Source organism: Neoarius graeffei, chromosome 25 (assembly GCF_027579695.1).
Source record: "Neoarius graeffei isolate fNeoGra1 chromosome 25, fNeoGra1.pri, whole genome shotgun sequence".
In the NCBI taxonomy this organism is placed as follows: Eukaryota; Metazoa; Chordata; class Actinopteri; order Siluriformes; family Ariidae; genus Neoarius; species Neoarius graeffei.
The window spans coordinates 16229086-16243908 of NC_083593.1; the positions used below are offsets into that span (position 1 = coordinate 16229086).

General features: G+C 42.1%; 2 protein-coding genes across 7 annotated transcripts in view; one reads left to right on the top strand and one right to left on the bottom strand.

Annotated features, from left to right (window-relative positions):
- The first annotated feature begins 599 nt into the window (after positions 1-599).
- Positions 600-7484, top strand: kcnj15 (potassium inwardly rectifying channel subfamily J member 15). Its single transcript, XM_060908748.1, has 2 exons — positions 600-626; positions 3357-7484. Exon 2 carries the CDS (start codon positions 3366-3368, stop codon positions 4380-4382), a length of 1017 nt encoding a protein of 338 aa, XP_060764731.1. The 5' UTR covers positions 600-626; positions 3357-3365; the 3' UTR covers positions 4383-7484.
- The window catches only part of erg (ETS transcription factor ERG), a 129093-nt gene continuing 121743 nt past the window's right edge, over positions 7474-14823 (bottom strand). For all 6 annotated transcript variants that reach the window (XM_060908742.1, XM_060908745.1, XM_060908744.1 and 3 more), the window contains one exon: positions 7474-9620. In XM_060908742.1, coding sequence (XP_060764725.1) covers positions 9100-9620 — 521 coding nt within the window. In that variant the 3' untranslated portion in view covers positions 7474-9099. The remainder of the gene's footprint in view (positions 9621-14823) is intronic.

Genomic DNA, 14823 nt, shown 5'->3' on the forward strand with positions numbered 1-14823 from the left:
CTGACAGGGACCTTTCTGTGTGTCTCAGGTTCTCCCTGTGTCTTTGTGGGTTTCCTCCAGGTGCTCTGGTTTCCTTCACAGTCCAAAGACATGCGGTTTGGTTAACTGGCTACTCTAAATTGTCCTGTGTGTGTGTGTGTGTGTGTGTGTGTGTGTGTGTGTGTGTGTGTGTGTGTGAGAGAGAGAGAGAGAGAGTGTGACACAAACTGCAACTATAGCTATTAATTGGCAGCATTAATATTTACATCAGTGGAAGGTCCTCACAAGGATAGTATGACAAATGTGTGTGTGTGTGTGTGTGTGTGTGTGTGTGTGTGTGTGTGTGTGTTGTAAACTTTTTTTTTTTTTTGTAGTAAAAACAGTTTCAAATAGGGCACTTGCATAGTGAAAATAATTTTTAATCCAACCTCCCCTACTGATATGATACGCATGGGAGCATGAAAAATTATTGCGAAAACCTGACTCTGATTTGCTTTAGATCTACGCCAGGACAATAGAGAACCAATGACATTGTGAAATTCGTCCAGGGAGGTGGAAGCCTTCTGGTTTCACATTACAAGTCACTTGCAGTGCACTGGCAGTCAAAATCAGACCCAGCCAGAAGACACGACCAAAGGACCTTGAGAGTAAGTACATATTCTTATTACAACTGAAATATCCTTTCATGCTATATTATGTTTCCAATAAAATAATGCATTCCAATAAACATTACTTATAGCCAAATTTGAGTTTTTAATTAATTTAAGTCACGTTTATTTGTACAGCGCTTTTATAAACAGACATTCTTGCAAAGCAGCTTTACAGAAAATGAAAAACTTTAAACATATTGAGCTAATTTTATCCACAATACATTTTTTTTATCCCTGGATTAAATTAATGAATTCAATCCCTTAAATTTACAGCCTAATTGATTATTAAAAGCAGAAGCATTAAAAGGGATGAAACATTCTGTTTTTGCCAAGCTTTTACTCTTTTTACTGTGATTAAATACAGTTAGTGCTGTCACTGTCGTGATGATCCCATAGAAAAGGATTTGTGTTTAAATCAAGATCAATTGGATAAACACACCAAGTTCGCTGGACTGACAGGGCTTCAGTTCAGTTCAGTATATTCTATATTTTCTATTCTGACTGAAATAATCAGATGGATTTACAGTGGTGCTTGAAAGTTTGTGAACCCTTTAGAATTTTCTATATTTCTGCATAAATATGACCTAAAACATCATCAGATTTTCACACAAGTCCTAAAAGTAGATAAAGAGAACCCAGTTAAACAAATAAGACAAAAATATTATACTTGGTCATTTATTTACTGAGGACGGCACGGTGGTGTAGTGGTTAGCGCTGTCGCCTCACAGCAAGAAGGTCCAGGTTCGAGCCCCGTGGCCGGCGAGGGCCTTTCTGTGCGGAGTTTGCATGTTCTCCCCATGTCCGCGTGGGTTTCCTCCGGGTGTTCCGGTTTCCCCCACAGTCCAAAGACATGCAGGTTAGGTTAACTGGTGACTCTAAATTGACCGTAGGTGTGAATGTGAGTGTGAATGGTTGTCTGTGTCTATGTGTCAGCCCTGTGATGACCTGGCGACTTGTCCAGGGTGTACGCCGCCTTTCGCCCATAGTCAGCTGGGATAGGCTCCAGCTTGCCTGCGACCCTGTAGAAGGATAAAGCGGCTAGAGATAATGAGATGAGATTTATTTACTGAGAAAAAGGATCCAATATTACATACCCATGAGTGGCAAAAGTATGTGAACCTTTGCTTTCAGTATCTGGTGTGACCCCCTTGTACAGCAATAACTGCAATTAAATGTTTCTGGTAACTGTTGATCAGTCCTGCACACCGGCTTGGAGGAATTTTAGCCCATTCCTCCGTACAGAACAGTTTCAACTCTGGGATGTTGATGGGTTTCCTCACATGAACTGCTCGCTTCAGGTCCTTCCACAACAGTTCGACTGGATTAAGGTCAGGACTTTGACTTGGCCATTCCAAAACATGAACTTTATTCTTCTTTAACCATTCTTTGGTAGAACGACTTGTGTGCTTAGGGTTGTTGTCTTGCTGCATGACCCACCTTCTCTTGAGATTCAGTTCATGGACAGATGTCCTGACATTTTCCTTTAGAATTCGCTGGTATAATTCAGAATTCATTGTTCCATCAATGATGGCAAGCCGTCCTGGCCCAGATGCAGCAAAACAGGCCCAAACCATGATACTACCACCACCATGTTTCACAGATGGGATAAGGTTCTTATGCTGGAATGCAGTGTTTTCCTTTCTCCAAACATAACACTTCTCATTTAAACCAAAAAGTTCTATTTTGGTCTCATCTGTCCACAAAACATTTTTCCAATCGCCTTCTGGCTTGTCCATGTGATCTTTAGCAAACTGCAGACGAGCAGCAATGTTCTTTTTGGAGAGCAGTGGCTTTCTCCTTGCAACTCTGCCATGCACACCATTGTTGTTCAGTGTTCTCCTGATGGTGGACTCATGAACATTAACATTAGCCAATGTGAGAGAGGCCTTCAGTTGCTTAGAAGTTACCCTGGGTTCCTTTGTGACCTTGCCGACTATTACATGCCTTGCTCTTGGAATGATCTTTGTTGGTCGACCACTCCTGGGGAGGGTAACAATGGTCTTGAATTTCCTCCATTTGTACACAATCTGTCTGACTGTGGATTGGTGGAGTCCAAACTCTTTAGAGATGGTTTTGTAACCTTTTCCAGCCTGATGAGCACCAACAATGCTTTTTCTGAGGTCCTCAGAAATCTCCTTTGTTCGTGCCATGATACACTTCCACAAACATGTGTTGTGAAGATCAGACTTTGATAGATCCCTGTTCTTTAAATAAAACAGGGTGCCCACTCACACCTGATTGTCATCCCATTGATTGAAAACACCTGACTCTAATTTCACCTTCAAATTAACTGCTAATTCTAGAGGTTCACATACTTTTGCCACTCACAGATATGTAATATAAGACCATTTTCCTCAATAAATAAATGACCAAGTATAATATTTTTGTCTCATTTCTTTAACTGTGTTCTCTTTATCTACTTTTAGGACTGAAAATCTGATGATGTTTTGGGTCATATTTATGCAGAAATATAGAAAATTCTAAAGGTTCACAAACTTTCAAGCACCACTGTATTTGGTAAAATGGGTTTTTGGAAGAATAAATAAACCCACAGCTAAACAAAAAGAAATCTAATGGGGTTGATTTTTTTTAATGTCTATATTTGAAGCAAAGTGATTATCAGTATAAAAGTGATACTATAAATCTTTTAGGAACTTGTTGTTATTATTATTATTATTATTATTATTTCTTTGTAGAGACATTGCATGAATTTTCTTTGAATATCAGCTGTGCAGGATGAACGGAGGACTCCAGCAGCGTGTGGTGTCTAAAGATGGCCACAACAACGTTCAAATTGACAACGTCGAGGGCATGGTGAAACTCTACCTGCATGACATCTGGACCACAGTGGTGGATATGAAGTGGCGCTACAAGCTCATGTTCTTTGTGTCCACGTACTTCATGACCTGGTTTATATTTGGTGTAATTTTCTTCCTCATTGCAATGGGAAATAATGACCTTAACATTGATCAGCCATCAAACCACACACCGTGTGTGATGAATGTAGCCAGTTTAACTGGCGCGTACCTATTCGCCCAAGAGTCACAGACTACCATTGGCTATGGCTACCGCCACATCTCAGAGAAGTGCCCACACGCCATTGTAATACTGGTGTTCCAACTCGTGCTCACAAACCTGGCTGCGATCTTTGTAACTGGCACCTTCCTGGCCAAGCTGACACGGCCCAAGAAGCGAGCGGAGACGGTCAAGTTTAGCCAGTTGGCATTGGTTTCCCAGTACAAGGGCCAATTGTGTGTGATGGTGCGTGTGGCCAACATGCGTAAGAGTCCTCTGCTTCAGTGTGAGCTCTCAGGCAAGCTGCTTTTTCCCTACGTCACTGAAGAGGGTGAGAAGATCCAGCTCCACCAGGAGTCTGTAAACTTCCAGTTTGACTGCAATGAGCAGTGCTCATTCCTTGCTCTGCCTCTTATCTTCTACCATGTGCTGGATGAATGCAGTCCTCTGGCCAACCTCACTCCTGAAGGCTTGATGGTGAGAAACTTTGAACTGGTGGTCAGCCTGAACGCCACTATGGAGTCCACAGCTTCCACCTGCCAAAGCCGTACTTCCTACGTTCCACAAGAGTTCCGCTGGGGTTATGAGTTTAAGCCTCTGCTCTTTGGCACACATGGTGGCAAGTTCATTACAGACTTTAACTATTTCGATGAGATTCAGATCAGCAATGATTCCTTGCTTCTACAGGATCCAAGGAATAAGAAGCTCCTGCTGGAGAAAGAGTACCATAAAGACTAAACAGAAGGAGAGAGCAAGGACATAGGGCTGAGTTTCCCAAAGGCATCGCAGCACAAAGATCATTGTTAAATGATAGACTAAGCATCACAATGAATACTCTCGAACCCAGGTAAGATGATCTTAACTGCGATACTTTTGGGAAACTCATGTTTTCATGTACCAAAACAGAGCAGGAAATTCGAACAGAACAAACCTGAAATAATTGATTGCCCTGTTCAAAATGTTCCACTTCTCAGAAAAACAACTTGAATATTAATATAGACAGAGTTTGCATGTTCTCCTCATGCCTTCGTGGGTTTCCTCCAGGTGCTCCGGTTTCCTCTTACATGCGGATTTGGTCAACTGGCTACACTAAATTGCCCATAGGTGTGAATATGAGTGTGATTGGTTGTTGGTCTCTGTGATAGACTGGCAATCTGCCCAGTTGTACCCCATCTCTCGCCTGAAGTCAGCTGGGATTGGCTCCAGCTTCCCCTGACAGATAAGTGGTATACGGTAGATAACAAATGGATGGATTAATATATAGACATCTATCAGATCTGTTACATTGTTTGCTAATCATTCTGAGACAGTATAATTATTCTCTCTCCCATAAACCCCATTGTAAAAGTCAGTGGCCTGGCAATGTGATACAGCACCATAGCCTCATCATACAGATCAAAGTGAATTATAAGTTCACAGTTAATTATGTATTCATCCTATTAAATAGAAGAGTGCATTATATAGTGAATAGAGTGTGGCTGCAGACTACAGATAGATTTTCAGATTATGTTTCAAAACAAACATAATAACTGTAAAGATGAGATGAGAGTTAATAAAACGAAATGGATAGGCATGGCTTACAAAAGAACAAAACCTTACAAGGAATATTAACAGATACAGGACGGAAAACTTCTGTGGTGATGCAGTGTGTGTATTCGATATATAAGTAGGTGATGAATACACTCGCTTGATAAAATGTAAAATCTTACTAGCAAATTAGGGGTTCGTTATTTGTATGTTTATATTGTAAAAATGACAGCATTCTAGAAGAACATGAACAAAATGAAGGTATTCAAATATGGCTGAAGTAATTTGAGTTACATTTTAGACTGTATTGCTGTCATTCTTGGATTATTAGCTCACCCGTGATGGAGTCAGCGGGGCGAGGTATTGTAATCAGTTTGTTTGTTTGTTTGTTTGTCTGTTAATTTAGCGTCTAGATGGTTGCACCGATTGACTTCAAATTTTCAGGGTAGGTGGGCAATGGTCCATAGATTACCTGATTAAATTTTGGGGGTAATTGGGTCAAGGTCAAGAGAAAGGTCAAAATCTTTTTTTTTTTTTTTTGCAATAACGTTTGGTAGCCTGGACAGTCTCCATAGTGGTTGGGGGTTAAAGGTCAGGGGGGTCAAGGTCATCGGTCAAAATAACATATTTTCCATTATAACTCAAACTGTTGCCGAGACAGATGTTTACTATTATGAGCATATAGGAACTCCCATATGGCCTTTCATTTGGCACCATGATCTTTGACCTTGAGTGACCCTGAAAGGTCAAACTTTCAAAAGGTCACAGATTTTCAGAGGGCTGTAACTTAAAAATGGTTGAGGGAGACAGATATTTACCATTATCAACTTATAGGAAGTGCCATATGGGCTTTCAATTGGCACCATGATCTTTGACCTTGAAAGGTCAAACTGAAGGTAATGGGTTTCAAAGGGCTATAACTTTAAAATGGTTCATGACAGCCAGATGTTTACCATTATCAACATAAAGAAGTCCCATATAAGCTTTCAGTTGCCACCATGACCTTTGGCCTTGAATGACTTTGAAATGTCAAACTCAAGGTCATGGATTTTCATAGGACTATAACCTGACAGCTGATGATTGAGAAATATTACCATTATCAACATATAGGTATAAAATAAGTGCTGCCGGGTGAGATTTGTTTTGCCTGGCAATACTTACGATGTTGGATTATATTCTTGCCTCAGAATGTTTCAAGCAGTCACATGTTTCTTGATTTACTGAGGCAACATATGGACACATTAATGATTTTAGTTCGAGTCTGTCATTCTATTTGTACACACACATTATATTTATATGCCTTATTTAGTTTTTAGTTATTTAAAATGTATATATTTAACAGTTATTCCACAAAATCGAGTCGTACATGAGCTGATGGCCGACGAGGCGCGTAGCACAGAGTCAGCTATAAGCCATGTACAATGAGATTGAGTGGAATAACTGTTTTATTCTATCCACATTCACTGGATTTTGAGAAACAGAGAATTATTGTTTTTATTTTTTGCAAATTTGATAAACAAAAACTTTATACAAAATGTCCGGCAAAATCATTTCCGCTTAGAATGTAAACTGCCAAAGTGACAGTAGCAATTTGTGAAAAATGCGATAATAATAATAATTCTTGAAATATAAAAAAAGATACGTTTTTTATTTTTTGTATTTTTTTGGGGGGAGGGTTGTTTTCGAGTAGAGTTTTTATTTCGTCCTCGGTTGGTTCAGCAACACGCTCCGCCATTTAGTTTTTCTCTACTCACGGTATATGAGCTGATATCCAGAGTAGCCAATCAGAGCACGCGATTACTCATATCCAGTGAACGTGGATAGAATAAAGTACAGTTATATAATATGTGGGAAATGTCATTAATGATTTAAAAGTGAATAATCATTAAGCCAGGGGCGGCACGGTGGTGTAGTGGTTAGCACTGTCCTGGGTTCGAGCCCAGCGGCCAATGAGGGCCTTTCTGTGTGGAGTTTGCATGTTCTCCCTGTGTCTGCGTGGGTTTCCTCCGGGTGCTCCGGTTTCCCCCACAGTCCAAAGACATGCAGGTTAGGTTAACTGGTGACTCTAAATTGACCGTAGGTGTGAATGTGAGTGTGAATGGTTGTCTGTATCTATGTGTCAGCCCTGTGATGACCTGGCGACTTGTCCAGGGTGTACCCCGCCTTTCGCCCGTAGTCAGCTGGGATAGGCTCCAGCTTGCCTGCGACCCTGTAGGACAGGATAAGCGGCTACAGATAATGGATGGATGGATGGATGGATGGATGGATGGATGGATGGAATAATCATTAAGCCATTCACCAGTAAACTTAATGCAAATAAAATTTATTTTAAAAAAATCAGGTGTTTTGTCTTATTTGTATTTGACTTTAACACCACATTCTTTACACATAAAAAGAAGTTTGGCTTCAAAATAGTTTATTAAATTTACTCAGTAGAAAATCATATAATTTATGAAAGTATGTTTTCCTCCATTTGTCAGCAATCTCAGAGCAATCAGTCCAGTTATTCAGTTGCTAGAGATTTACAGATTTTGACTCTTAAGTCTGTAAATGCTGTTAACACTGAAACGGGTCCGAATGCCAAACCAGACCAGCTCTCACAAACAATTCATTTTACATTAGCACGCATGGCTTACATTTGTAAACAATCTTAATATAGAGCTTAAAGTTCAAAGGCCACAGCTGTTCACTTACTTTTGCTAACTTTGGTCCATGTTTTTTTCCCTTTAAAACTATCATATAAATGTCTGTATTTAGCTGGCTGAGATCAACTCGTAGTGTTTAAATGCATAAGTTATATATCTATCATATAAAATGAAATATAACACTGAATTGTATACTTCGATCTGACAAACGCACAGCGTTCGTGACTCAGAAAAATAATAATAACAACAAATAAACTGGTACTTTGGTAAAACCTCCACCAATGTGTGAAGAACTTCTTCAATAAGGCACTGATTTTTAAAATCCACCTCTGTCTAAAAATGCCTGAGGTCATTTAAAACACAAAGAATCTTTCCGTTTCCAGTTGTTGTTTTTTTTTTTACAAAATCATTTTCAAGGTTCTTCCCTTTAGTTTGTTAAATTAACAATCAAGTAAATGTCCCTTCTTTACACTCTATAATGCCATATGAACTACTACGTAGTATAATACTGATAAATATGGCAGTTTATATCCGAAGCAGTAATACTTGATACTTCCTTTACTTTCCTTCATCTCATTCCTTCAACATTTTCCATTTTCTTTCTCTCTCTGAGTCATTCTCTTACTTTCACACCTCATTTCGCCTGTTTAACTCATTCACATCTTCCTAACTCTCTCTGATATGTTTGTTCAAATTAAGGTAGTTTAATACTTAAAACATATAGAATAATACATAACTGTTCATGCACCTACTTTTTTTTTGTCTTTGGTAAAATAAAGCCCTTTTTACATGAATGCAACTTGCCTTCAAGATTGTCCTCTTTCACATTCTCTTAATGACCTGCTGCTGACCTTACAGTCTTGAACATGCTGGCATTGCGTCCAGAGGCTAGCTTGTGCCCATGAGTATTGGTGTTTAGCTTTCTGGACAGCATTTACAAGCTACTTGACTTTGAAATATTTCTTACATTGTAGTCAAATTGTGCAGGACCTTTTGTTTGCATTCCTTGGATAATCTGACGTAATTGAGAGTCACTGGCTGAAATGTAATTGAGAACCTTGTAAAAAATTATAGGTTACAACATCCTACAGTCAAATTTCGGCTTCTTCAGGTGTTTATTATTGTGTGCCTCGTCCATCTCCAACTTCCTCCTTCTGTGTAGAAAATTACACCACCATTTCCAGTTCCCTGGCTCAGCACGAAGCTGCTGTTTTCAGCCTCTTGGGGGTGCTCCAGTTCAACTTAGGAGAGATGCTGTTATTTTCCTGCCCACACTGAAACACCTAGTAATAGGTGCCCAGGTGAGGGGGCATGTGGGTGGCTGGATGGCGTGGACTGGGGTAGATGCCAGCTCCGGGTGAGTTCCAGTAAGGGTTGGGTGCACCGAAGAAGCCGGAGGACGTGACAGGCAGTGCCTGCGGATGAGGTGACACAAAGTTCATTTTCTGTGTATGGGCGTGGTAGGAGCTCACATAGGGCAGATCAGAAGGGTATTTGTACATAGCCGACTCAGGAGGATGAGGCTGTAAGGCCTGGGCAATGCCATGGAAGTCGAACTTGTAGGCATAGCGCTTGCCATGCACCTTGGTCATGATGTTTTTGTCGTAATAGTAGCGCAGAGCACGGCTCAGCTTGTCATAGTTCATGTTGGGCTTGCTCTTACGTTCCCCCCAGCGCCGAGCCACCTCGTCCGGGTCGGTCATCTTAAACTCACCATTTGTGCCCTCCCATGTGATGCAGCTCGAGTTTGCACTGTCCGAGAGCAGCTCCAGCAGGAACTGCCACAGCTGGATCTGACCCGAACCTGTGGGAAAAGTCACACACACACACACACACACACACACACACACACACACACACACACACAGCCAAATAAAAATAAAAACAAAATACTGGAGGAATACTTATCAATATTTGATAAAAACATTCCCAAAACAGACGAAACTTCACAGATTGAACTTGATAAAACCGAAAAGTTCTTAAAACCCCAGCTATCAGAAAACATTAGCCAAATTTTTAGCACAAATTTGGCAGTTTGATGGTTAGACTGTAATATTACCATAAAAATGTCATTCAAAGCTGTACTGCCTTTCAGATTTTTCAAGTTTAGGTCATAAAAAGAATTTTCCCCAACACCCAATTATTTTTGTTTAGTGGACCGAAAGCTACTGAATTCGAATCACAGACTACTTCTTAAGAATTTTTAAATAGAACAATTAACGAATGAATTTAGGGCCATGTGGCCCTAAATTCTCCACTATTTTTTCCTGCTTCACCATGACCCAATTCAAGATACTATGTCATGCGTCACGTGGTAGGCTTTCCCCGTTTGCACAATGCATTGTGGGATACAAATTTGAAACAGGAGAGAAAAATGGAGGACATGAATGTGCGAATGAAATGTGGAAGACCGACTACAGTAACGGAAAGCAAGAAGAAAAGACGTTATGTTGCAAAGGAAAGGAAACGCAGGACCAAACTAATAAATATGGGCGCTCAGCGAGCATCTCAGTGTGATCAACTGTTCATTTAGCGACAGAATGATGGAACTGTCAGTGCACGGTCAAGGTAAACCTGTAGATGGCAGTAATGCAACACTGGATGCCGCATGACGGAAAACCCAAAAGAAGAAGAAAAAGAAGAGGCAGGTAAACCTGCGCATATCGGACTTCCTCTGTTTGCTTGACTGCGCAAAGTGAGCGATTTCATGCACACTATTTGCTAGGGAATCCCCTCAAATTAAATAACTTCTCAGCCACAGAATGGCCTGTTTTTTGAGATATTACAGAAATAAACATATATCACAATGACCAAATTTCAAAGGGAACTAAATTTCACAGATTTTATGAAATCAAAAGGCCGTCTTGTTTTAAAGCCTTTATAATACACTTTTTTATATGTACTGTATGTCACTTATGAATGTTCTTTGAGAAATGTAAAAAATATAAGATTCGTATTTCTTAACTGATTAAATAAAACACAGTTCCTTATAGTGAACCCAGGCCTACTGTATGTACCACAGTATCACCGTACCATCACCACACCATCAGCATCCTACACAATACATACTAACAATCAGACTTAAAGAAACACTTTATAATTTTTAGTGCCCTGAGGTGCCTGTCACAAAAATTGCAATGAAAACCAGTGTTGTAGTCAAGACCACCTAAACTGAGACCAAGTCATGATCAAGACCAAAGTGTGTCGAGACCAAGACTTTGAGGGATTGAGACCAAGTCAAGACCAGGACCAGACCAGTGAGTGTGAAGCGGTGGGGTGGGGAGTGGGGATGGTGACAGCCATTAGCAGTAATGAAAATTTCAAATTTGCAATAAGTCATGTTATTGGTTGCATTTGAAGCAGGAAATTTTACATCCAATCACAGGAATGATGTTAACAAATAAATCAGACAATGCACAGACAATTTAGTGATAATCTCCACCGTTGTGATCTTGACCAGTCTTGAAATAAATGTCTGAGTCTATCTTTGAGATCGAGATGAGACCAAGTAAAAATGCCATTGATTCTGAGACAAGACTGGGACCTTTAAAAAGTGGTTTTGAGAACAGTCTCAAGTAATACGACACTAATAAAAAGCATCAACAAGCCTCCGTCCCTGAATTGAACCCAGCCTCTGTGTTAAAACTACATATGAACTGTTGGCAGCTCTGTTCCAGCTGGGGGCGGAGCTAATTTCTGAACCAGAAAATGTCCCGATGAGAGGAACCTCAATGTCCAAGCCAGCCAGATCCACTGCAAGGAAAAGGTGTCAATCAGTTTTCTTAACAAATCTATAATTCTTAGAGGATTTTCCACCATTTCTCCCCACTTTATTCACTTGCCAAACTCCACCCACCAACCAACTCTCCTTGATTATACAACAGCTACCAGCTCAGGAGGCAGAAGACTAAAACACACTTCCTCTGAGACACATGGAGCCAACTGTATCTTTTTGAGCTGCTCATGCTGCATCCAACCATCCATCCATTATCTATCCCACTTATCCATCAGGGTTGTGGGGGAAGCCATAGCCAATCCCAGCTGATTTTGGGTGATACCTGTACAGTTTGCCAATCTATCGCAGGGCGAATGAACCATTCACATACACACCTATGGGCAATTTAGAGTAGCCAGTTGACCTAATCCACATGTCTTTAGCCTGTTGGAAGAAATCGGAGCACCCTCAGGAAACCTATGCAGGCACAAGCAGACCATGCAAACTCCACACAGAAAGGCCCCAGTTGACCGTGAGGTTCGAACCCAGAACCTTCTTTCTGTGAGGCGACAGTGCTAACCACTCACAGGGCAGCATAACATTTCTCAAAAGCACACTAGCTCGCTTCTACCATGCAGAGATGTCAATTTTGCTGCCTTAACTTCCTGAGGGTGCTCCAATTTCCTCCAACAGGCTAAAGACATGCGGATTAGGTCAACTGGCTACTCTAAATTGCCCATAGGTATGTATGTGAATGTGACTGGTTCATTCACCCTGCGATAGATTGGTGAACTGTACAGGTATCACCCAAAATCAGCTGGGATTGGCTATGGCTTCCCCCACAACCCTGATGGATAAGTGGAATAGATAATGGATGGATGGTTGGATGCAGACGGAGACAGTGTGACAGAAAGCGGAAGCGGGGATGCCAAGCGGGGCTAACAGCTAAGCTAAAGGCTAACCCGTGTAGAATGCCGCTTCCTTCCATCCTGCTGTCTAATGTCCGCTCCTTAGAGAACAAACTGGACTACTTGAAGCTGGAATTAACAACAAAACGGGAGGTGAGAGACTGCTGCGCCATAATTCTCACAAAACATGGTTAAAACCATCCATCCCAGACGATGCCATTAGCATAGAGGGGCTAACAACATTCCAGTTGGACAGATGCAGCTCACTTATGGGTAAATCCCGGGATGGTAGTGTTTACATATACACCAACAATAACTGGTGCAACAGCAGGGAGATAGTCTCAAGTCACTGCTCTACTGATGTAGAACTACTAACTGTTAAATGCAGGCCCTTTTATTTACCCCAGGAATTCACTATTATCATCACAGCAGTGTACATTCCGCCCAGTGCAAACACCAGAGAAGCCCTGATGTCCTTAATGTCCTTAATTGTTCCATCAGTTAACTGCAATCTACACATCCTGAGGGAATTTTCATCATGGCAGGGGACTTTAATCAGGCCAATATGAAAATTGTGTTTCCTCACTTCCACCAGTATGTGGATTTTACAACCAGGGGAGAGAACACGCTGGACCTGGCTTACAGCAGCATCAAAGAGGCGTTCAGGGCTACACCCCACCTCCACCTTGGCTCCTCAGACCATCTCTCTGTGATGCTAATACCTGCATACAAGCCCCTGCTGATCAGGAAAAAACCCACAGTGAAGCCGGTGAGGGTTTGGCCTGCGGGAGCTATGGAAGCATTACAGGACTGCTTCGAGCACACAGACTGGGACATGTTCAAGGCAGCTGCAACAGACAATGATCACATGCAGGTGGAGGATTATGCTGAGTCTGTCTCTGCATTCATTCAGAAGTGCATGGAGGATGTTAGTGTGATCAGAAACATCTCCACACAGGCCAACGAGAAACCCTGGAAGACCAGAGAGTGCAATGCTGAAAGCATGGAATGTCTCTTAAATCTGGCGACATGGCAGCACTCAGAACAGCTAGAGCCAACCTGAACCGTGCCATAAGAACTGCAAAGCATGCCCATGGCCAGAAAGTGCAGGACTTCTTCCATGACCCCACGAACACCAGATGAATGTGGCACGGTATCCAAGTCATCACAGACTACAAAGCTACTCCTCCCCCCTGCGACAACATCAACTTTCTCAACGAACTCAGTAACTTCTTTGGGAGGTTTGAGGCACTCAACACCACTCCTGTGAGGAAATTTATTTCTCACCCTGATGAGCAGCCAATCAGTCTGGACACAGTTAATGTCCGCAGAACCCTGAGGAGAGTGAACACACGGAAAGCAGCCGGTCCTGATGGTATATCAGGATGGGTGCTCAAAGAATGTGGTGATCAGCTGGCTGGGGTTCTCACAGACATCTTCAACACCTTGCTGATCCAGGCTGTGGTACCAACATGTCTAAAGACTGCTACAATCATCCTGGTGCCTAAAAACCCCATAATCTCCTCCCTCAACGATTACCACCTTGTAGCACTCACACCCATAATGATGAAGTGCTTCGAGAGGCTGGTAAAGGACCACATTGTCTCCAGACTCCCCCCCACATTCGACCCGTACCAGTTTGCTTATCACCCTAATTGCTCCACAGAGGGCACCATCTCCTCTGTACTCCATCTGAGCTTAGAACATCTGGAAGGGAAGGACACACGTGTGGATGTTGTTTTTGGACTTCAGCTCGGCATTCAATACCATCATCCCACAGCACCTGGTGAGCAAACTGGCCCCTCTTGGTTTCAGCTCCCTCTGTGTAACTGGCTGCTTGACTTTCTCACCAACAGACGTCAGTCTGTGTGGGTGGGCAACAACACCTCCAGTGTCATCTCCCTGAACACCGGCTCCCCTCAGGGCTGTGTCTTGAGCCCGCTGCTGTTCATCCTGATGACCCATGACTGCTGTCCCAGGTCCACTACTAACCATATCGTGAAGTTTGCAGATGACACAACAGTAGTGGGCCTTATCCACGGTGACAACGATGTGGCCTACAGAGAGGAGGTGATACACCTAGTGGACTGGTGCAAAACCAACAACCTGGTCCTGAATGTCGCCAAAACCAAGGAGATCATCGTCGACTTCAGGAGGAGCCAACCCACTCACACACCACTCATAATCAATGTCACAGCAGTGGAGAGAGTCAGCAGCACAAAGTTCCTGGGGGTGCAGATAACGGACACTCTGACCTGGTCCCATTACACCGGGGCCCTTGTAAAGAGGGCTCAGAAGCGTATGCACTTTCTGCGCCGGATGAAGAAGGCACATCTCCCCCCTCCAATTCTCACCACTTTCTACAGAGGCACTATAGAGAACAT